General features: G+C 40.8%; 1 protein-coding gene across 1 annotated transcript in view; it reads left to right on the plus strand.

The window, feature by feature from the left end:
* ADGRA1 (adhesion G protein-coupled receptor A1) overlaps positions 1 to 25,080 on the plus strand; it is a 302,973-nt gene that overhangs the window by 121,086 nt on the left and 156,807 nt on the right. The window contains exon 7 of the mRNA XM_081912622.1: positions 9,364 to 9,577. Within this exon, the coding sequence (XP_081768748.1) occupies positions 9,364 to 9,577 (214 nt within the window). The remainder of the gene's footprint in view (positions 1 to 9,363; positions 9,578 to 25,080) is intronic.

Below are 25,080 nucleotides of genomic sequence, written 5' to 3' on the forward strand. Positions count from 1 at the left end.
CACAATAGCCTTAACTCAGAACCATAAATATAAACTATTCCATAAGGTCACAAAAGATGGGAATTCCTTTTGCCACCCTTCAGAATTTAGAGTGTTCAAATCAGATACATTTATTTTAAAAACAAACATTATTGCCTACAGAATGATTGCATTTCCCTGTACATGAGGAATAAATTATTTCATGGGGGAAAGGGCTGGCATTTATGTATGGCAATTTTTCAAACTAAAAGGAAAGATTAAAAAAAGGAGGTTGCCATTTAATTTGTGATAGTGTAAGACAGTGTGGCTGACAGGAGAATATTAAGATGGAAGTGGCTATTAAAATGACTTGGAAGCAACCCCCTTTCTCATTGGTATTATGGAATTGGCAGAAAATGAGGGATCATTATTTTAATGGAAGCAAACCATAGGGATATGTGCTTAGGTGTGCTTGTAGCTGTAGAAGAAATTGATAAATGCTGGGACATTTGATACCGCACAGGCGCTGCATCATAAATATTCTAGAAAAGATGTTAAGACTAACATTTTATTAGTTACTGGAATTTAGCATCACTTTTCAGTTCAACTGAGTGCATTTCTCATATGCCCTAGCATTCTACAAACCTTCTGTGGAGAATCCTAGGCAGTGCACTGCAAAACATAAGTTGTCCTCTGGTGTATGTCATGTGTGTGTGTACACACACACACACACCACTTTGTAAGTAGATCTCTGTTAAAAAACACAGTCCGTTTTTGTTTTCTTTGTCTCTACCCCCATTTTTTCCCCCATCTGCTTTGTTACTGGACCGGTTCTTTACTTTTAGTGTCTTCCAGCTTATTTCCACTGAGTTTAGCCATGCATATTTCTCTCCCACTGAGATTGTATACATATATTAGAACTCTAACTCACACGTTTGTCAGCAGTACATGCTACACTCTGCAGGCATAGCAGGTTCAGATAGAAAGCCCCATTGGCAATACAATAAATCAAGCGATTAACAAGAAGTAACTCTGGTTTTCCTTTGCAAAAGCACACAGACTTAAAAGATGAGATAATTCTAATGTAGAAAAGTTCAGGTTTATTGTTGTGCATGAATATATAAATAGTTTGGGGGGGGTGCCATTGAAAAACAAGAAATACCTCCAAAATATGTGAGCCAGCACAAATATAACACTTGGGTATCTGCAAACCATGATGTCCAAATCAATCTCCAGCCTCTCTTTGTTCTCCAGACTGGTATCCCCCTCCCTTGCCAGTTGAGCTATAATGCATTACATGCAAGCCAGTGGAAGTGATCAACACACTGGACTGAAACCATGGTTTGAAAACATTTGCAAACCATGGTTCTGAGGGAACTTTGTGTTAGTAGTGGTTTGCATTAGTGTACATGTAACCTAAAAACCAAAGTTAATTTGTCAGGATTCAGTCCACAGAAGAAGAGCAAGGTGAGCAGGAACCTCCAGGAGGTCATCACACAGAATCAATCATGTTATTAAAGGCCAATTTAGGGAGTAGTCCTGCGGACGTCAGTGGGAATGTTAAAAAGCAAAGTTACAGGCCAGACAAGCTGAAGTCAAGTTGAAGATAATTCATCTAACTCTCTTCTCTTCCTCACCCCCCAAGCCACAATCAAGCATATTCAAAGGAAGCAAACACATTTTAAGTGCTTCAGATATAATTAATAGGGGACTCAAGTGCCTTAAAAATGGGGGTGCACAAACATTAAGGTGGTGGCTGGTTGGTGGAAGGACCCTGAGTGACAGGCAGGGAAGAGAATACCTCCCAGGGTGAGAGACTATTGAGAAGAAAGGAAAGCCCCCAGGTGAGAGCTGGGGGTTCACCCCTTTCTGTGTGAGACTAAGGTTAAGAGCTACCTTTGAGGTTTCTTTTTTCTTTCTCTGTTTTTGTTCTTATTTAGATTAGTTTCTTTTATTTTATTGCAGTATGAAAAAGCTTTAATAAAATATATTTTTTTAAATTAAAAAAAGGAGTGCATGGTGTTATGTCACTCTTTGCCAAACCAAAAAAATACATTCTATTACAGTTCAGAAGATCAGAAGGTTGCTTTAGAAATGGAAAGGTAGCATCATCTCCAGCCTCCAGCCATATGCTCATATTTTGACTGCTGTCGTACATGATGCTGAAATGCCTTTTCATTCCTTGTTTGGCATGAATCGTAAACAGATGCTTAGTTCATTTGCGATCCTTACAATACATTTTTAAAACTCAGAAGTACATTCCATTGACTTTAGTGGTGCTTGTAAAGTGCAGTTAGATTTTCGGCATTAATCTGGAGAGAAGGTGGAAAGGACAATTTACATTATATCATCTCTCGCCTTGTGCTAGTCCCACAGGCTATTGCCTGTCCATCAGTACTGTAGCCAAGACCAATGATGTCAACAGCAAAATAAATTAAAATGTTTTTCATATCTAGCAATGTTTAAACCATAGAAGTTTGGCAAGTTACTTCGTTAAGCTTATAAAAATATTGATGTTGTATTTCATGCTCTAGTAGTTTGTTGGCTTGTAACACAGCTTGCTTCCGTATGAGTGAGCACCTGAATTCATCATGAACATACGCATGCACTCTAAAGCAATCACCTTTGAAGGAAATAATTTATGAATAAGGGTGATAATTAATTGAATTAGCATTCTCATGTTACCTTATTCTGCTCTCTGCTTTTAGAATTTGCCTTGCTGATGCTGCTTTATATTGTAGCATTGATGTACCCGGTGCCTTTAAAAAGTTAACATAGGCAACATAGATGGGTCTCTGCATTGGGGAAAATAGCAGAGGGAGAGATGGAGTCACACAGATGGAGATATGATACAAGTCACACAATTACCAGTTGCATCACCATCATCATTAGTGAGCAGACTCTGGGATCCTAATTCAGGTTGGAACTATGGCAGGAGACGTGGGAGCTTTTAACATTTTGCTTCCCTCTATGGTTCAGTGCGGGTGGCGCTGTGAGTTAAACCACAGAGCCTAGGGCTTGCTGATCAGCAGGTCGGCGGTTCGAATCCCCGTGACGGGATGAGTTCCCGTTTCTCAGTCCCTGCTCCTGCCAACCTAGCAATTCGAAAGCACGTCAAAGTGCAAGTAGATAAATAGGTACTGCTCCGGCGGGAAGGTAAACAGCGTTTCCGTGTGCTTCTCTGGTTACCGAGAAGCAGCTTAGTCATGCTGGCCACATGACCCGGAAGCTGTACGCTGGCTCCCTCGGCCAATAAAGCAAGATGAGCGTCGCAACCCCAGAGTTGGTCACGACTGGACCTAATGGTCAGGGGTCCCTTTACCTTTTATGGTTCAGATCCGGGCCCCACCCTAGATGCTTTTTACTCTGTGCCCCTGCCCCATATAAACCATTTGCACCCTCAAAATACATCCCTCCTGCCTCCACTAATAAAGCCATGTGGAAGAGAAGGTGGAACAAACAACATGACTTGCAGATAAGCAGTCCGTGGTTATTTAAGATACTCTACTTCCTCAAAATGTTTCCACAGCTACATAACCGTATGTATTTCTCCATGGCAAGCTGACTGTTGTTTAGTGTATGAATGATCTTGTTTGGCCTCCAGGAATGTCTCAGGAAAAGGGGCTAATCTTTCCAATGTGATGCTGATCTATTACAAATAAATTCACTTGACATGGTACACTCTCTAGGAAGCTGCCGATAAACAAAACCATGTGCATTTGTTTTTGAGGCATTTATAATGGAAGAGAACGTGTGAGGTTTGCTCAAGCTGTGTTTCGCTATGTTGTTTAGAGCTTACACTAATCAGCCAAATGGAAATGATTTTGAATGGCATTGTGTTTTATTAGCATTAAGGGACTAACAGGCAAGTAAATGTTAAATCATTTTTGACATCCATTCTGTCATGGTTTATAAAAAGGACTTGTACACCCTAGAGAGAGTCTGCTACAAATCTAATGCAGCAATGTGGTAAGGTTCTCTCCCCACCCCTTTATGAATAGATATTAGGAAACCCTTCATTTGCTTCTATAAATGATTTATCTGCTGTGTACCAAAATTTGGTTGTACTTTTATACTTTAGGTATATATCTACAATTAAATATGTCTGAAAATTCAGTGGCCAGTTGATTCCTGTGTTATGTGGCTCTTATCAGATGAGCTAGGTTTAAAATTTAAGGTCAGATATTGGGCATATTTGTGCAGCTTGGCATCTGAAAACACAAACTACACACAAATTTCAGTAGTGATGGCTGGGTTTTGATTTAGCAAAGTGATATTTAATAATTTTATGATATTTTTCTGTCTCTCTGTGTGTGTTTACCCATGGCTGTGTATTGTGCTTTTTGGATGATGTCTTTAAATTGTTTTATTGCTGGCCTTTATTGTTGTTTGTTCTTTTCGAACATTGCTATTTTGTTTTTGTTTTATTATGTTCATGAGCTGCCTTGAACTATATGAGGAAAGGCAAGATATAAATAACTTGAATAAATGAATGAATGAATGAGCAGGGAAAGGATTAAGCAAATTCTTCCTCCTCTTTGCCTTCCCACTCCTGATTCTACTCACTAGAAATGGCTTTTTAAGCTCCAACAGGCTCATCACAGCTATCTGCCAATCACCCATTCCTACCACCCTTCTGAGTAATACCCCTCCCCACCTTCTCACTATATAGAAGGGTCTGGTAACTTCTGTTTCAGTGTATCTGAAGAAGTGTGCATGCACACGAAAGCTCATACCAAGAACTAACATAGTTGGTCTTTAAGGTGCTACTGGAAGGAATTTTTTTTGTTTTGACTATGGCAGACCAACACGGCTACCTATCTGTAACTCCAACTGTGCTGTTATGTTTGTGTACAATTTGTAAGCTGAGTTTTAAGAAGTGCAGAACTAGGGGCTAAAATGCTGGGTATAGCAGAATGTTAGGGCAACTTAGATTTCAGAAAGAACAAAAAAAAAAAAAAAGGATCAGCCTGTGGTTAAACTCTGTTCCTGATTCCCATAGTAAGGAATCATTGCTTTGCACTTAGTCAGAAAACCGAGTAACTCGAGGGCTGTTGCATATGTCTGGGGGTTCCCTGACTCATATGCCTGTACTACATTAAATTCAGTGACGGAGCCGAATAAAAAGGCTTTTCATGATACTACAGCTCCTCATCAATTTGCCAATTCATAGAATCCTCAGGTCTCCTCTTCCCGGTTTTAATTAATATTTCTTTCACAATATCAGGTGTGAAAATACTGTGCTGGGAAACACACCAGCTGACTTATGGAAATGTCTTAATGCAAATGACAGCGTTATATTTTGAGAAAAGTTGTTGTGCCATTTGCAGTATTAAAAACAGATGGAGGTGTGCAGAGAAAAGGGGGAGCCTACGAGAAGGCCCAGGTTTGCTGCCAGAGGCTGAGTTGATGTTTATATTACACATTACAAAGAGATTGCAGTCTCCCAATGGCAATTATTCTCTGGGTACAAAAGCGATAAAAACTGTTTAAAGTTGCAAAATATACAAAAATAATATTTTAGATGGCAACACTAACGCTAAGAACAATTTTTAATTTGGAGAAGTCTAAAAATAAGGGCAGACACGAGCCCTAACTGGTTTCACAATGTTAAACTCTACAAATCTATGATTCGGTCATCCTATGAAATCATGTTGCAGATACAGTGTATCTGAAGAAGTGTGCATGCACACGAAAGCTCATACCAAGAACTGACTTAGTTGGTCTTTAAGGTGCTACTGGAAGGAATTTTTTTTGTTATGAAATCATGGTAAAGCATACCGTTCTATCAAAGATTAAAAGTATGGAGGTTAATACTTGTGCAAATCAAATGGTATTTGGCTGGCATCTTGGTGTTAAAGTAGGCACCAGATGAATCACACTGCAGAGGACATTCCATAAACAGAAGACCGCTATTAAGAAGTCTCTTGTGACAACCCACCATATTTCAGCTTGCAGGGTCACACAGAAAAGGTTCTCTGTTGACCTCAGGGCTTGGATTGAACCTTCAGATTACTTGTTTCAGTCGCTCTAACAAATATATTAATTTTATTTAATTTGTAGCAGCATTGTGAAACACAGCTGAATGTGCATGCACTTATACATGTCTCTTGTCATGTCTCTACTCAGATGTAAGTCCTGTTGTATTCAGTGGGGCTTACTTCCCGGTAAATGAAGATAAGACTGCAGCCTTAGTGTCATGCTATGGGAGTTTCATTGGACTGTCTCCAACTAACCTTTACTCAGAGTAGACCCATTGATGATGGGCATGTTAGGTCTGCTCAGAGTATGACTAACATTAAATACAATCCATTGCAAATAACTTATAAGCAAGCTATTTACTTCTGTGTCGTATATAAAATTCTGATTTTTTTCTAATTCTAGCATTATCTTTCATTTCCACATTCTGCTAAGGTATTTCTAGGACTCAAGTCAATTATAGCCAGGTTTTTGGAGATTGAATACAAAGGGCCTGTCCAATTTTGTCTGCTCCCACTGAGCAACACTTTGTATCCCTTGCCAATTTTCATCACTATAGTTAAGAATATGGCTTTCTGGCTACTTGGACTGGTTGTATTCAGCAGGAACCAAGAAAAGAATACATTGTTTTGGCAGCAAAACTGACTTCATTCATTTGCTGTGTTCCAAGCCGCAATATAATGATTTATTTACTTAAAACATTTCTACAGAAAATGTTCATGGTGGCTTAAATCACCAAATTTAAAACATCAGGTATTAAAATATAATAAAATAAACATTGTTGCTTAAATCCTTCTTTAAAACAGCCTGGAAGTAAACAAAATCAGGAACTGGAAGACCATGGACCTGTCAAAACATAAGGTTTCTAAGTCTGCAGGCCGAACCCAACTCACTTAGGAATAAACTCAGTTGAATTAAATGAAGCTTTCTTCTGAGTAGATAAGCTTATGGTTGCACTGTAAATGTCAACTCAGGGCTCTTTCACACTTCACGTTGTGCCGTGCCTAAAAAGCACAGCGCCAAACAATTTCCCATTTGACCCACACTTTCTAGGCATGGGTCTGCGTGGTTTCCTCCTTGCTCCGCTTCTTTTCAAGGGAAAAGCTGCTCTTCAGCAATAGAGTGGAACAAATGTCAATCTGGGAAGAATCCAAATTGCTGTTTGCTCTGATTGAGCACTAAAGAGTGGTTTTCCCTGGGGGAAAGCAGAATAACAAGAGGAAGTGTCAATAAGTTCTCAGTGTCACAGGGATAGGGAGTTTCGTAGCCTGGTTGCTGCAATGGAAAATGTCATCTCCTCTAGCCTGTCCAGAGTGGCTGAGGAAACCCAGCCAGATGGGTGGGGTATAAACAATTCTGGGCATTTATAAATCTCCGTCAAAACAGGAAATGTGATTTTTAGTGTATTGTTAAGGTGTTCAACATAAGCTAGAACAGTGGTTTTCAAGGCACCCTGGGGTGCCTTGAATGATGGTCAGGGGTGCCATGGGCAACTCTGGCCTCTGTCCCTCTTTCCTTCCCTCCCTTCCTCTAATGCCCTCTTGCCTCTCTGCCTCCCAAAGGCTTGTGTGGCTGTTTGTTGCAACAGCCCTGACTACAAGCTCCCCAGGCAAATGGTGCCTCTGGGGCTGGCCAGGGGGTGCTTCCCAGGCCCCTGTGGGGCAGTGGGAGGAGACACCTCTCTTTGGGGCAGGGAGGGCAGCTCAGAGACCAGGGGCTGCTCAGAGGACTCCCAGGGAGAGGGGAGAGTTTAAGAATGCTCCACAAGGGAGGGTGTTTGAAAAGGGTGAGGGGCTGCTGACTCTGCAGGCAAGGGGTGACAGAACTGGGCTTCTGAGACCCACGGGGTGCCACAGAAAAAAATGTAGTTGGTCAAGGGAGCCGTAGACCCAAAAAGATTGAAAAACTCTGAGCTATAGTATTAACTTTTGCTATATTGATAGTTCAACACGTCTTCTAGAAAAGCATGCATACATGCATGCATGCATAAATAAATAAATAAATAGACTATAGACACTTTTGCCTTTCTGTTTGTCAAGAGATGTCAACATAGCCAAATTTATTATAAATATGTGTAAATACTAGAAAAAACATATACATTGATCATGTTCATTGCTTTCAACAATTGACTTCCATTCAATTAGTCTTGTGCCTGTTAAGTGTTAATAGGCTGATGTACATTTATTGATTTATCATTTAATTAGAGAAGAATTGCTTCCATTCTCTAAATCTGAAAATATGCAAAGGTGCTTCCACTTTATGCTGAACTGGAAGCACTAAAACATTTCCTTTATAAGCAGAAGACCTGAGGATAAAAATATGTACCCGTTGAAAGGTACAACCAAGTGAATAAATGTTATCATTATCTTCACAAAATTAAAAATGCAGAGCTTGAGACTTAGCCATTCCATCTAAATCAGCACTGCTGTGTTGTTTGTAGATTTATTACAATCAGTACAGCTAAATGTGGAATAAAATCACTGCTTAGTACGAGTCACAGTATTTGACCCTTGAGCTGAAAGTGCTTTCTTTCTTCCTTGAAAATATAATGCTGTGTGCATTAGCTTATAATATTGTGGCAGCTGTGCTCAGCCTGGGCAATAAGAAGGAAAGGGAGAGAAAGTAGAAGGGAGGGAGAGACAAGGTCTTTCCGTTTATTGGACTTTTTGCAAAAAGATTGCACATTAACCCAACGTTACATTGAAATCAGCAGTGTGTTAATCACAGGTGGGTTGACTTGATCACGTGAGTCTAACATGTTTTCCCCCATAATCATAACTCTCGGCACAAACACTTTACTTTCTGCAGTGTTTTACTTTATCATAGTATAATTGTCTTGGATTAGTTTACAGAATGAAGTGAAAACTGCCAAACTGACAATGTGATGGAATGTGTGTGTAGCTTATGGGCATGTGTTTCGTTTCAGCAAACCTTATTGTTCAAGGATGGAAAAGAGCTTCTTCAAAGTTCTCAGCAGCACATACAGAATTTACTAGGAACTGTAAGGTCTGCCACTTGGTACTACTCATCTAGTTCGCAGATCCCTGCCATACGAAGATTTATAGACATTGCTGACCACTTGGCAACTATGTTTGTGAGCCCTCTTCTTGACATGGGGCACAGGATATACACAGTAATTGCATCTGTGGAAGATACACCCTGTATCTTTAAAAAACAAACTTGGTATTTTCATTCTAGTGACAAGAAATGATGGGCACGATCCTGTACCCATTTAGCTGGAAGTAAACCCCATTAAATTCAAAGGGTCTTACTGCTGAGTAGACATGTGTAGAATAGCACTGCGAAGATGTACTTGTCATTGTTTCTGCTGGCTCTAGGACTGCTCCTCTCCTCTCCTCTCCTCATCACTAACAATGCATGAACAATGCAATAAACGAATTGTTTCCTTTATGCTCTCACCTACAGCCGGACCGCTGGAGCTGCCTCTATTTGAATTGATACCATCCCAGAGACAGGTGGTTTTTCACGGCGACCGCTTGCCATTTCAGTGTACAGGAACATACCTCGATAATACTACACAAGTGCATTGGTACCACGATGGACACCTAGTTGAAACGGATGACGAAAGTGGCGTGTTTGTGGAGGACAGCATAACACACGACTGCTGTTTAATCACACGGTAATATATTCCCATCTTTGGTATTATTTAGAACAGCTTTTCTCAACCTGGTACACTTCAATTATATATAGGGCTATAATTTCCATCAGCCCCAGTCAGCATGGCTCAATGGTCAGGGATGATAGGTGTTACGATTCAAGAACTTCTGGAAGGAACTGGGTCAGGGGAAACATACAGTATGATTTTAGCAGTGTGGTGAATGATGGTGACTAGTTTGGGTTTTTGTTTTGGTCTTTCCTGGCTGCCAGGTCGATTTCCATCTTTCTGAGATGCTCACACTTCTCCAGATTCAAACTGGAGCCTAAATATTAGATGTTAGAGTCTCCCCCCCCCCCATTTCACTTGGTTAAGCTGTAAGCCAGTGGCACCTGCGTGGTACATTTGACTTATTCGGGAGAGCTGTTTGAAAGATGACATAAAGGTATTTTAATACTCCCAAGTGCTTTAGGAGACATATGATGAGTAAAGAGAGTAACTTCTTCTCAGAACGATCCCTGAAATACTCGTTTCTTTTGCTGATGAATTCCAGCTCTGCAGCCTCGTCCATCAAATGTCTACCAAACCTTTCCATTTAAATTCAACAATGCTTAAGGGCAGACATTTCCCTGGAACACGCATTGGTTTTTGATAGCCCTTTGGAGGTGTCTAAACTAGAATTATAGGTGATTCTGTTGATAAAAAGCTTCTCATTGGTTATGTATTATATTCATGATAGTACTTACCTCTGAGCAGATATGTATAGGATTGCGGTGTTGACATATTTTTGCCTCGTGGAAAATGGCTAGCTGCTACAAACCACCTCGCAATGGATGCTCCTTCTCCCACCACTTTCTGTTAATGATCAGGTGGAGTAATATTTAAAGGCTGTCTATGAATTCTCCAGTCTCTCTCTCTCTTTCGCTCTGTAACACAGAGGGGGAAAGTGTTCACACCGATTAACATCAGTTTATTTCTATGTCGACCATTTATTCATTAGTATCATTTTACTAGAACAAGCTTTTTCTTCTTAAAAACGCAACTTCGTTGTTTAACGTCTTGGATTTATTTATTTATTTTCAATCACTCTTGCCGAGAACCTCTGCCCCCATGAGATGTTTTTCAGAAGGGTCCTGCTGTTGCCCCTGCCAGGAATACCTAGACAGAACAATTCTCAAAGCCGCATGCATTTGGCAGCAACCAATGCAAATGTATTAAGAACCTGAATCATGCTTTATGAATTTTATATTGGACCGTACAGTCTCAGAACTACGATGCCCTGCCAGGTTGCTCTAATTTGTGTGTGTTTACTTTATATCGAGGAACAACTGACATCATCTAGTTCATTTTTTATATCAGTAGGAGACTGGAATGATGAGCTATACTGCTGCTTTTCAACCTTTGCTATGCAAAAAAATTGTTTTACAGTATACAAAATTGCCTTGTGCCGAATGTTTAGAAAGATCAAAAAAGAGGGAGCATGTTGAATATGGGAAGGTTGAAACTGATTCACAACATAAAAATCAATATGTGCAACGTGGGGCTGATGGTTTAATTAGTTCTATCAAACACCTGCTGCTTAAATTACTGGGTAGATACTGCCCTGCCCTCTCATTTCTGCAACTGCAGACTTTCTTTGCAACCCACCATAAAACTAAATGTCTGATTAATATGATCTAATATGCCTTGATTTTATAACACTTCTCCTCCCACTTTCTATACCCGTGAAGTTAACAGAATGTAGCCCATATATTGCAATATTATGACCTAGCATTACTTTTGAATATTACACTAATTGTATTTTTGAAAGCCAACACACTTTGCTTTTGCAAAAGTTAACGCTTTTGAATATTTGCGACCCTTGCAAAAATAATATCTATCATGTGGGGTCAGGGATAGGGAGCCAGTAAAATCGGTGAGACAGCATTTTGTAGCTGTTTGCAAGGTTCCTAGAAGAACTGGAGAAAGCTTTAGAAAGGGCTGTTGAAAATGGAGGGCCTTTTTGGCTCAGCCTCAAGTATAGCTCCACATATAAAATCAAATTAATGTGTGTGCAACTGTTACTGTAAGTGTTGTCATAGAAACAGGGGCAGTCTTCCACCCCCTGTGTTTAACTGTATGTGTTGCCTTTTAGTGCAGATACTATACTTTAGTGCAGATACTAGTCTTTCCAAAGCTACTTTCTGAAATTTGTAAAGAGAATGACTAAAAGTGTCCATATATCCTGATTGTTCTGGATATGTATTTCCAGCTCAACACAATTATCATTTATAGACCTTCCAGTTTTATTGTCTTTCCTTTGTAAATATAAGATATTGAGCCACATTACTAGCTTTCTGTTATGACATAATTGAAAATAAATGACAACCTAAACATTTTTTGTACTGTGCTAATGAAACTAATTTATAAAGTGAGACTCTGCATCATGACATTTTTCTTGGCAACAAATGCTTCCATATGGGACACTTGAGAATATGTTTTCAATTTGTTCTTACTTCAAATTTTCAGGTATTGGCCAATAATAATATTATTTGAACTTTTCAAAGTTACTCTGACATATCGTTTCCATGGTCATATGTATACTTTTATATATATGTTAAGAAACTTGTTCCCTACCAGTCATTGAAATGGTATATTTCTACCATGAGCCAACCACATATTTCCTATAGCATTTGAAAATAATTTGTGCATCTGAAAAATTTGCTCCCGGGAGCTGAATTCAGCTGATTTCCCTGAGCAAATGTTTACCTTGTATTGTCAAATTCTTTTATGTCTTTGAAGATTATGGAATGGCCATACCAGCCTGCCCACTTCTTTTTTAGTGGCCCTTCTCCAACTATTCCCTTTTTTCGGAAGCATGGTTTGTATTCACAAAGGAGAAAGCCTCAACCCAAACAGAAGGATTAGCTGCCCCAAATTTAATAGTATATTATGAGGCACACCAATGAAGTTGGCTGAATTGGGTTTCACATAATAACAAAGAGTATCTATGTCAAGTGTGACAACTTTTTATCAAGATGCCTCTCAATTACTTAAATGTGAGGAATCTGTTTTTGTAATAAATCATCACCAACAGTAACAATTAGTAATACAAAAGAGAGGACCTTTTTTGTCATAGCACTCTGAATTCCCCTGCCCCAGGTCATATCTGTCACTGGCATTACAATATTTTCAATGCCAGGTAATGTTCATTGGATAAATGTTGGAGGGTATGAGGTTATCAGACCCCCAAACTGTCTGAAGCCAACCCTGTATAGGGAAGGTTTTCTTTAATGTTTACGTTTTATTATGTTTTTATATTTTAATGACCTTCCTAGTTGGCCACACATTTTAGATGATGTTCTTTTGTCACAATTTAGCTTCACACTGCTTTTCACTTTATAGGTTATTTTTTTAGCACAGCCACAATATGTTTTAAATATATTAGGTTTGATGAAAAAGAAAAAGGAAAATGTTGACACCAAATGTATAGATGGCATAAACATGAGATAAAAGTGCGTATGGACGATTAAATAAAGTGCAGCAGGAAACCCCGGCAAGCAGCTGGAAAAGAAATGTAGTTGAAGGAGGATGTAGGCTTTCAACAAGGAGCAAGATGGCAAGCTTCTGTATTTTCCAGACACTGGCCTGGTTAACATGTCACAGCAAGTCAAACCATGGCCTATACACAAACATGCTGGCGCCTTGGGAGGACCTTGCAGCACAGCATGAGCCAAACTTTAGTGTACCATCTGAACCTATACTCAGAGGCAGAGCAAGGTGGGTGCAGTGGGTGCGTCCTGCCCCTGGTGCCAGATTGACGGGGGGGGGTGACATTTGCTGTGCTGCCCCACCATTTCCCCTGTGCTCCCAGCTGGAGGAGGCAGGCAGGGGAGAGGACAAGCTGCACGGGTGCAGCTCCCCAGAGCTATGTTTGGGAGTCACAGGGGAGCTCTGTTGCGCCATTGCCCCAGCCCAGATGGCACCCCCAGCACGATCATGGCCATGTCAGATGGCACCCTCCGGCAAGATCACGGCCATAGATCGTGGCACCCCTGGCGTGATCCCCACCGTTCCAAATGGCACCCCCTCCGTGATTGTGGCGACGCCAGATTGCACCCCCTGGGTACGATCGCCCCACCCCCTGGGTGGATTTCCCTGCCCCCAGGTGCACGGCATATGTGCCGCCCCGGGTGCCAGAGCGACTAGCCCCACCGCTGCCTAGACTTGGGGTTAAGGTCTCTCCTTTTTAATTATGATCAGTAACCAAGGTCTGTTCTATGTTCCATGCTAAAAGGGCTGGCTGTTGGTGTTATAGCATTCTGTGTGAGATCGTGCCATTTCTGAAGAGCTCTGTTGCAAAAGGCAAAGAGGAATCTTTGAGGATTTTGTTTGCTCTGTCTTAATCTGTAGGGCTTTTTAAAAAAGAAAGAAAAAGAAAACACCTCTGAGTTAATCTCACTGTAGGTTTAAACTGAAAAAAGGATGTTTGTCAGGTATGCGAGAGAGAGGGAGAGAAAATGACGCTGCTGCCACTGAAGAATGACAGCTTATTTTTATAGCTCCATGCTCCAAGGCTGACTCCATGTCCAACACAGCTATATGAATAAATGATGCAGGCTTCCCAGTGATATGAAACTGTAATAAGAACTGTGATCAGAGCGCTCTTCATCAAAGATAACAAGACCTTGCCAAAGTCATGTTGTTGCAAATGGCTGCGTGGTATTATATGTATATATTGATACATAGGTTTCTCAGGCGCAATGAATTTTTCTGTTGTTCTTTCAGTAGGGGGGAAATACAGCGCTTTTTCCAGCCATTTCCAGCTACTGGGGCTACTCAGCCAAGGCACCATAATTCCAAAAAACATTAAAAAGGTTAACCACCTTATATTTTGTAACACGTTTCCAACCATAGATTATAATATGGAAGGCGAGCTAGAGTTTACACAGAATATACAAGCTTTGTACTGTCAGGCTGTCAACAAAACTGACAACATATTGTGTAGCAGAGATGATAGCCCTTTGTAGGGATTTGAGAAATGGAGAAACCATGATGCGCACCTAAAGTTACATGAAAGTCGTGTTTTACACATTTTGTCTTCCGGCAAGAGAAAAAATGTCAAACAATACAGTCCAATAAAGAATTAAAACAACCGGCATTTCTAGAATTAGTGATCAAAGTTCAGCCAAGAGCGACATGTCTAACAGAATAGGCTTTCCTTGGCAGGCTGCTGAAACTTCGTAAATGAATGGAAAGTGGCCAGTGCAAATAGTTCAAGCATCCCCAAAGCCAGATCTTATTTTGTGTGATACAAATATTGATTTGTGGCCAATGACAACCCTGAATGCAGAAGGCTTGTTTAATAGAATGTGTAAATACTTGGAGGAGTACAGTTGTGAAACCAGCTCAGGAAAAGTTCAGTTGTCCTACTTAGCACAACAGACGGGGGGCAGGGGCAGTATACCGATGCAAAATGTGCTCTCATGTGACTTAGATTAAAGCAAAAACTGCAGGAGCTATAGTGTCTTGTGGGGCATAGGGTGAAAATACAAATGTTTAAGTTAGCTTTTTGTTGGGGCAGTTGAAAATGGAAATGAAGCAGCATTTGCAGCTTAATAAACATTACAGATAGTAGCAGTGATATTATCACTTGATTAGAGTGGCTGGTTGGGATCTGCTCTTAACCTCACTCACTTTGAGGTTGTCCAGTTCTGCAGGCTCTGGCTTTGGCTCGGCATCAGAGCAGTGGAGGTCCCATCAGAGGCACATTCTCAGTCTGAGGTGTCAGATAAAGTCCTGTCCTCTACCCTGGACAGTCCTGGGACAGTTAATCCCTCAGGCAATGCCTTGTCTCTCTCTCCCTCTGAGCCAGAGGCAGGGGCGAACAGGACAGATTGCTTAAGAAGCAGCAGGAGTCTGGCAAACACTGAATTAAGAGCTGGGGAGGATATGGCGTTGCAATAACTTGGTCCTATGGCTTCCTTCTTTCCTGGAGCGCTCCCTGACTCATTTATTCTCTTCCCAAGTAATGGAAAGCTTCCTGCTGCCAGATGGGTGTTGGGACTTCTGGTCTGGACTTCAGATTGTCTTATTTTCTTTCAAATATTTATGTACCCCTTCATATTCAAGATTCCTAAGCAGTGTACATAAAATATTTTAAAAAGAGAGAGAAAACAATTGAAATTCATCATAAAAACAGGCCTTAAAATGCCTGCTGAATTTTTTTTGTTTTAAGTTTTTGTAATGGGCCTGAAGTTCAGCAAAGAGGGTACCTGTTTAATCTCAATCACTAGGATTGGACCACTACAGGGTTGGGTCCACAACACTGAATGCCCAGCTTCTAGTAGTTATGATCCTTGCCTCTGAGCTGTAGGAAACCACCAGCAGAGACTCCCTCAGATATCTCCATGATCAGGCCATGCTTTAAGGGATCAGGCACTCCTTAAGATATCCTAGACCCAAGTTGTTGAGGGCCTTCCAGAAGATCACTGAATCTGGCCAGTAATGTTGGAACTGAATTGTGCTGGTTTGATTTCCAGGATATATAGTATTATTCAACATCTAAACACATTCTGAGGGAGAGGAAGTGTCAGACACAAGCAGAGGGTGGCAAATGAAAGTCTGAATTACAATAATGCAACAAATACTAATTTTAAAATTAATTATTTTGGTGAACTCTGCTGGCTACCATTTTCTAGCTGCTCCCAAAGGCATGCAATCAAATAATCAAGGATTAGCATACAAAGATTAGCACTTTTTATTCATCATCTTGGAAATGTTTTACTTAACAAAGCCTCGGTTTTCTGTTTGCTAGACCAGTTGCTGCTATAGTTTCATTGTGGTGGTGGTTCTTGTTTCTGTTGTCTGGGTCCAACATTGAATGTTGAGGGCTGTGTTGCTAGACCTAGTGAGCAGGGGGCTTTGTGAAAGCAAAGTCAACATTGTGGAATTGTAGCTTAGAAGTATGAGGAAAAAGTCCTGCAAATAGACTGTTTTTCACTTGTCTAGCGCTTCCCACGCTCTGGGTGGTTCCAGAGCTGACTTGACTACACAATCATTCAAGCAGTGGCAGAATGCCTAGAAGTATGAATGAAGCCAAGTTACAGGGAACCAGGCAGAGGGCCTTCTTGGTAGTGGCACCCGCCCTGTGGAACGCCCTTACACCAGCTGTCAAAGAGAAAACGAACTACCCGACATCTGAAAGCAGCCCTGTTTAGGGAAGCTTTTAATGTTTAACAGACTATTGTATTTTAATATTTTGTTGGAAGCCGCCCAGAGTAGCTGGGGAAACCCAGCCAGATGGCCAGTGTATAAATAATATATTATTATTATTATTATTATTATTATTATTATTATTATTATTAGGCGTCCTATGTGATATTGAAGGAATCCAGTGGTTTATCTCTCAGATCATATGGCCTGTTTCTGCTCTGCATGCATTTTTCAAACTATCACCTTGCTATAAATTGCCCCATATTTAAAGCAAGTAAGAAGCAAAGTTTTCTTTCTTTTTTTTCTTTTTTAAAAAGAGTACAGTATGCCTTTCCACTATAAAAGTATTCAAGCTCCTTGTTGTGGTTTGGCTCCTTGCGACAAGACCCAAGAAAATGGCACCACAAAGCATGCATACAGATTTTCTCTGATTTAAACATCAATCCTACTAGATCTGCAGACTGCTCTTAAATTTGTTTTTTAAGAACTGTTGAAGGATTCTGTGGGAGCAGTGCCTAAGAAAGAAAGTATAAGGACCAAATTTTGGGTGAGTTGGGATGCTTTGCGTGTGCACCACTGACCGAAAGCCATTTTAATTTATTTGGATAACTAACCTGCTCTGTGCAGCAGCTGTGTTATCACACTAATCCACTAATGTGGAACAGTGACTCCCCAGGAGATTCAGGCATTCTCCACACACACACACACCCAGCTCTAAAATGCCCTCCAAAGAAGTTTGCAACACCCAACGTAGTGTGTGTGTCTCAGCATATGTAGTGAGCAGTGTCGTAGCATGGATTGCAGTGGCCGGGCCCACAATGAAGGTGGTGTTGAGAAGGAGGAAAATGGACAGAGTAAGCATGCACATTCAACTGCCTAGCGGTTTCTGTGTCACCCAGGAGATTGCAACCACAGTGATAAGAAAATATTTGTTCTGTTGTCTGGAGAGGTCACTTCCTGGCTTGCTTCGAGAATCCGTTCTCAACAAAGCCCAGAAGCAGCACCAGGCATTGAAGTTTTGCACCCCTAACAATTTTGCACCTAGGGCAACTGCCCCTGTGCCTCCCCCCCCCCCGCCCCATGCCACTGGTAGTGAGTAAAACAACACAAAGGCTTGCCTTATGGAATGGTGCAAAACATTGCCCATGCAGCATCTCAAATACTGTATGTAAACCTACCTGCTTTTTTATGTATCAGGCAAAAGTGATTAGATTAGGCAAAAGCAACAGTAGCTTATTATACTGTAATCTGACCTTTATTCACCATGATACAGGAAGATGAGTTTTGTGTATTTTCTACTTATCACCCAGAGAAAGAAAATCATGCAATTGTACTTGCATTTAACTTAGTTCTGATAAATCACAGCTGGCAAACATTTGTTTGTATATCCAAGAATCTGTAGAAGCCCCATATAAGCTTTAATTTAATTTGTTTTCTGCTTGCTGCTAACAGGTTTTCATTTAAGGATCTGTTTATACCATAAGGAAAATCATTCCATGGATAAATGAGTTTCTTTGTGGCCTTTTTAATGTTCCTCTTCCCCTGTGGGAGCTACTTCTCTATATGTAAATGACCCAGCTTTGTGGGCATTCCCCTTGGAATCAGCATCCTGACAGAATTTGCATGCCAAAGGTCCCAGCTTCAGTCTCCTGTATTTCTAGGTACAGTTGGGAGGGAACCCTCTCTAAAAAACACATGGAGCTGCCAAACCCAGGGCTTCCCAAACTTGGGTCTCCAGCTTTTTTGGGACTACAATTCCCACCATCCCTGACAACTGGTCCTGCTAGCTAGGGATGATGGGAGTTGTAGTCCAACAACAGCTGGAGACTCAAGTTTGAGAAACGCATATATAGACAGTGTTGAGCTAAATGAACCCAGTGGTCTGACTCAGTATAACATAGCTTCCTGTGTTGCTAAGATACCCAGTTTTAGTTGATTTTAAAGAGCTAGATTTGCACATTCTCTCTTGATTTTGCATGTCTTAACCTTTGGTCCTTATTTTGCTCAGCAGTATGCTCTCGGGACCACTCTCACTTTTGAAAGCCTTTGTTCATATTAATAATGGATGGTGGCTTGGATTAGATATAGGCATTACAGACTTTTTACCTAAATTGTGGGTGGGTTTTTTCTGGTTTTTTTAAGTAAACAGTCTTCATGTCCCAGTAATTTGTTTTCCTTTCTCTGCCAGAACTGAGATAGAGTCTTCCAGATACATACAGGAAATTAGGTCAGATTCTGAGAACCTTTCTCATGGAAATGACAATTGGAATGCATTCCTGTAGCCTCTATTTCTCAGTCACTTTTCTTTCTGACATTTAAATGGCCATCAGCATGCAACAGACACATTGCAAAAATATTATTGCAAGACAATAAAGGGAATAGCTCCACTAATAACAAGGCTAACCTCAGGTCTGGTTAATTAGTTATGCATAGTTGTAGTGATGAAAGTGCATATTCTAAATGAAAATGCCATGCCCTAGATTAGTTATTTTCTCTATGCTGAGTTTCTATGTTGGGCAACGGCCAGTGCTGAGGGCTACAGTAGAACATTATAATGACTTTCCTTAAATTAATTTCCACTGTATATTACGGAACACTTTGCAAGCCCACTGGGGGATGGGCAGGTGATGTGAGAATACCAATAATGACAGAACAACACTTTGGAATTAAAATGGTCACATCTTTATTGTTTAGTCCAGTATACCAGAAGGAGCGCCTCTACCTCCATCGTTCTGCCCGGACACTAAGGTCCAGCGCCGAGGGCCTTCTGGCGGTTCCCTTGCTGCGAGAAGCCAAGTTACAGGGAACCAGGCAGAGGGCCTTCTCGGTAGTGGCGCCTGCCCTGTGGAACGCCCTCCCACCAGATGTCAAAGAGAAAAATAACTACCAAACTTTTAGAAGACATCTAAAGGCAGCCCTGTTTAGGGAAGCTTTTAATATTTAATAGGTTATTGTATTTTAGTGTTTTGTCGGAAGCCGCCGAGAGTGGCTGGGGGGACCCAGCCAGATGGGCGGGGTATAAATAATAAATTATTATTATTACAAATGTAAGTAGACATTGAGCCTAGCACTGAGTATGTATCCTGAATCAGCCTAGCCTGATTGCTGGCTAATCACTCCTTTAGGGCCAAACCTAAAAGATCTCCCCATGGCATAGATCAAATGGGTAGGCCCACCAGTCCACCACTTGGGAAGTTTTATGGCCTGTAGTTTGTTAAGAGTGCTGGGAGTAGTTAGAAGGACTCCTACATCCCTCACAAAGCTACAGTTCAGAGAGTTCCCTAGAAAGAAAGTTTATTGCGAAAGTACTCTGATTCAAGTGCATATTTAATTGCATATGCGTTCACATGAAGTGGATTAAAGGACTCTGTCACCCTGGTGCAACAAATCCACTTTTAAAAACAAAAACACAGACTTGTTGCAGTTAGGAAAGTGACAGGGAAGTGCACTGAAAAGTGGGATGGATGGATGAATTAATGTTTGATAGGAAGACGTGCAAGCACCCTACAAGCAAACCTGGATCAATGATAATTGCATAATCTCTGGACAACAAATCAGAATGAATACTCAGTAAAGGCCAGAGTCTCATAGTCTAACCTTCCCATAAGCTTTGTGCAGGCAAATCAGAATGCATGTCCAATAAACAGGGCAACTAGAGGCATCAAACGGTCAGTTCAATAATGAAATCTACAATCCCAACAAGAACAGAATTGACTGCAGAGTGTGTCTCACGAACAAATAAGAATGGGCCAGCAAAAAGGAAGAGAAAAAGCAGAAGAGCGACTCTTTCAGGAGAAAAAGGTGGCAGAATTTCAAAATGTCTGATGGATTTGTCTTTGCAATAAGAGACACCAGTCTCTGAAGACTTGCCCCTTGAGATCATCTTTAACAGGGGCTCTTCACACAGAACTGCTGTAACAGGGGTGGAATATTTGTTTGCTGTTTTGGTTCTTATTTTTATTATGTATTTCGTGTTTTTATAGTGTAATTCTATGTGCTGAGCTCTGTGGATGAAGGGTGGTTTACAAATTTAATAAATGAACGGAATAATAATAAATAGCACTGTGTAAGCAGGGCCAAAAGCCTTGGTCATTTCTGTGCTGTTGTTGCCTCTGATCCCAACTGGCTAATGATTTCATGGAAGGAATGGCAATTGGAACAGTAGTGCCATGAAACAACTAGTAATGCTGTTTCAGCTTTACTGTTGTGTATGTGTATAGGTTACCTGAGAGAGGAAGGAAGCCTGGTGCTTTCCTGAAGAAGCCATAAAGAGAAAGAGAGCATGCTGAACATGAGAAGCTAGAACAGCAAAGATAGGCAAAGCTTCTCTTTTAAATTCTCTTTTAAGAACTTTTGCTTCTGCACTAAATTCAGTTGTTACAGGGCTTCTAGGGAGACCAGGATCTGTTCATCACTTGTCATATCCAGATGCTAAGTAAGTAAAGATGTTCACTAAAGTAACCACTGCCCCTAGGATACCTTGAAGAGTATAAATTAATTACCATCTTTTGCCACAGCCAGATGGTTCCTACAACAGTCAATATCCATGGTCTTTTACACTTAACTTCTTTCTGTACTACAGTCAGGGTTCAAGGAAGGCTAAGTGAGGAAGAATGTCAAAATTAACAAGAGATATTGCAGACAGGGTCTTTTCCCCCAGTGCAAGTGTTAAAAATAATCTTGTTTTTTTGTTTTATAAAAACTATGTTTGTATCTGTGTGAATAGCCGCTAATTTTAATTGGCTAAAGACTCAGGGGCTGAACACATAGAAAGTGCCAGTGTTTTCTCCATTTAGATATAATATTGATAGAAAAATGTAGGCAGTGCATATCACTGTCTCTTTCTAATTTGAAACACAAGTCATTAATGGGAATCATTAGCACTGATCCCAGACCCTTGGATTCACTGTGCTTGTAAACAGCTTCAAGATAAAGGTATTGATTTGTGAGAGTAATCCCAAATTGCTTGGGTAATGTTCTCATATGCTTAGATAATGTAAGCAGATTCCTAGGGCCAAACTACACCTGATACTAAGTGCAGATTTGCATTTAATGTGCAGATTTTTAAAAATTCAAATTGCATCAGCTAGGAATTGCCCGATACAAAGGCTTGCTTCAAAAGAAGGATTTCCCCCCAGGACTGCCCCAGCTGGATATCCCCAGCTGATGCAGTTTGCATCTATTTTTAAAATCTGCAAATAAAAGCAAAGATTTATTTCACATCAGGTCTAATTTTGCCCATTACAGTGGTACCTCGGGTTACAAACACCTCAGGTTACAAACGCTTCAGGTTCCAAACTCCGCTAACCTGGAAGCATTACCTCGAGTTGAGAACTTTGCCCCAGGATGAGAATGGAAATCATGTGCCAGCGCCGCAGTGGCAGCAAGAGGCCCCATTAGCGAAAGTGTGCCTCTAGTTAAGAGCAGTTTCAGGTTAAGAACGGACCTCCGGAACGAATTAAGTTTGTTTCTAGAGGTACCACTGTAGTTATATTCAAGATGGATGTCCTGAGTCATTCAAGCAGATGTGTCAGAGGGGCTAGTTGGATCACAATGATGGGTGAGAGGAATTCATGGAGCTGCCAACTGATGACCCCTGGGCTAGGGTGGGCTGCATCAGGACCCTGTGAAATGCCAAAACTATCAGGTGTGTGTGTGTGCCATAAGTGAGGAATTTTGTCCCAGGGAGGGACTTAACAGATTTTCACCCTGCTGTCCCAAGACCACTCTCTCCTGCATCCTGCCCCCCAGTTACCTTGTACCAACCCTGATTCTGAGCCATTCCTGATTAGGGTTGTGGCCAAGGATGCTTTTTTATTCTATTTCCCCATTGTGGCTTGTCACTATCAGAGCCGTCTTTCCTATTGGTTTCCCAGCGAGTAGGGGAGCTGGCGGCTTTGCCGGCTGCCTCCCCTTTCCCTGCATGCCCGCCAGCTGTGCCCCATCAACCATATGGCTGGCGGGCGTGCAGATTCCTTCCCAAGCCTCTGCAGGAGGAGAGCGATCCCCGCAGAGGCTTGGGAAAAGGTCAACAACTTTGGGAAACGGGGGGGCGGGGGGCGGAGGGATCTTTGCACCACGGCGCTGGATATGCTTAAGACGGCCCTGGTCACTATAGACCTTGGCATTATCAAAATAATAGCAATACTGGTTGAAAATGTAGCCTGCAGTTATTTATTATCTAAAATCCTGATTTGTGAGCAGGTTATAAAATGGAAAAAGAACAGCACTGTGATGCAGCGACTGCCTTCTTAAAGTTGCAGAATGAACTGTCATACTGTAGACTTCAGGTCAAGGATCACATGCATACACACACAAGTAAACAGAAACCTTGCATAGCAGATAAATACTGAAGTGCCTGCTCTTATATGTCTTGGAGAAAGCTTTTATTTATTGTTTTAGGGGAAATGTTATAAATAGTAAGCTCCAGGAAAGTGCAGTCCGTTTTGAGCGGGGTGGGGGGTGGGGGCCAGGGGAAGAGAAGCAATTTTGTATTCAAACAGCCTACTGAGTTGAGAGATTATAACGTAAAAATAAAGGTCACCCAGTGTTACCTTAATGGAAGGTGTTGGCTGACCTGATGGTTCAACATAACTTGAATGGCAACGCTGTCATTTGAGATATCTGGTTTCTATATCAACAGCCAGCTTCTGTAACCTTTACAGCAATCCAGTTCTTACAGGAAGGGAATACCTTTTGCTGACATTTTTGTCAGTTACAAGCAACCGGCAGGCTGCAGTTTGAAAATGCTGTTTATTGCTATCTGTATGCTGGTATCTTATAACACACCTTGTCGTTGTTGCTTAATTAAACTAATGCATTTAATTCCTGCCATAAAAAGGTATGACTTTTTTGAAACCCAGAGTTCTAATGAATTAGTCCCTGTAAGTACTGTAACAATGATGCTTTGTGCAAGAGTTAAATACTATCATGCATCATTAAGAGAGCTATAAGTGAGATTCATTCTAAAAGTGCATTTGGGATTTTCCACCCTTGCAAGCTCAGGGCCACAACTAAGTAGAATAAACTCAGCTATATTTAAAGTTGCAGCAGAAAGATAACACCAAATTCTCATGAGATACACTCATACTATAGAATCATTTCAGCCAAAGGCTATTTACTACAATTTTGTGGAATGCTTTCTCTGGAGGATCAAAGCAGTGTTCCATTAGTGCCTAGTGTGCAGAATTGTCTACCACCATTGTGTCCAAAAGAAAACATGGTGTGGAAGCAAGGCTGGATTTAGGTTTGATGAGGCCCTAAGCTACTGAAGGTAGTGGGGCCTTTTATATGTCCAGCTGTCCTTTGTCAACAACACATTGCCACTGCTTTTTGTGTTGCATATATACTATATGGTAATTTATGGACCTAATAGGTATCTAAAGCCATTTGCACATATAGAAATGAGCAAAGGAGTGATACTTTAGGGAGCAGGCTAGCAGGCAGAGCCCATTACTTACATCATAGGAGCCTACACAACATAAAACACTGCTGCTGTATGTAGATTTTATTTTATTTGTTTTTTTATCGTATATTTTGGAAATGTACATCCAGGTGTGTTTTTTTCTTTATTTTATTGGGGGGCCTCCAAGAGAGTTGGGCCCTAAGCTATAGCTTGTTTAGCTTATACATAAATCTGGCACTGTGTGGAAGGCTGGTTGTTGAATTTGTCGTATCATTTATTAGTGAAAATTTCATTTTGAATTCTTGTTTTGCACAAAAATCAGGACAGCAAGGAAGGAAGTCCTACAACTATAGAGACATCCCAATAACAGGATGCATAGAAGTTAAAGATGATCATGCTTAGAGAAATTAAAGGAACTTCTATAAGATGTTTCTGGAAGTGAATCACATACGGCTTTTCAAAACCACATTAAAATCAATAACTACCTTAATTTGTTTAACTCATGACCACAATCTGGAATTTATTTATTCATTATTATTTCTATTCCACCTTTCACCCTGGGGTTACAGAATGAATTACATCAGTAGCAACAAAAACAAATTATAAACAAACCAGGGAATATAAATATTTGTTATCTTAAAACTACCATGCGTTACAAATTAAGATCATTGTATCTACAAGTTGTAAAGTGTGCTTACGTTGGATTGTTGTCAGTATCTGTATCAATGGTCAAATTCAGAAAAAACATGTTCACTTGGGGGGGGGGAGTGTTTGTAGGGACACAGCAGGGTTTTTCTCTAAGCAGAATTGGGTGGCAGATTTTTTTATTCTGTTCACAACAGAACTGGACCAGAAGCCAAGGTCAGCTGGAATTCAGTAGAAACAGGAAGGCCTCTCTGAGCTTCACTTTGAATGGTTACATACTTCC

This window comes from Podarcis melisellensis (genome assembly GCF_964234715.1).
Source record: "Podarcis melisellensis genome assembly, chromosome: 5".
Taxonomy (NCBI): Eukaryota; Metazoa; Chordata; class Lepidosauria; order Squamata; family Lacertidae; genus Podarcis; species Podarcis melisellensis.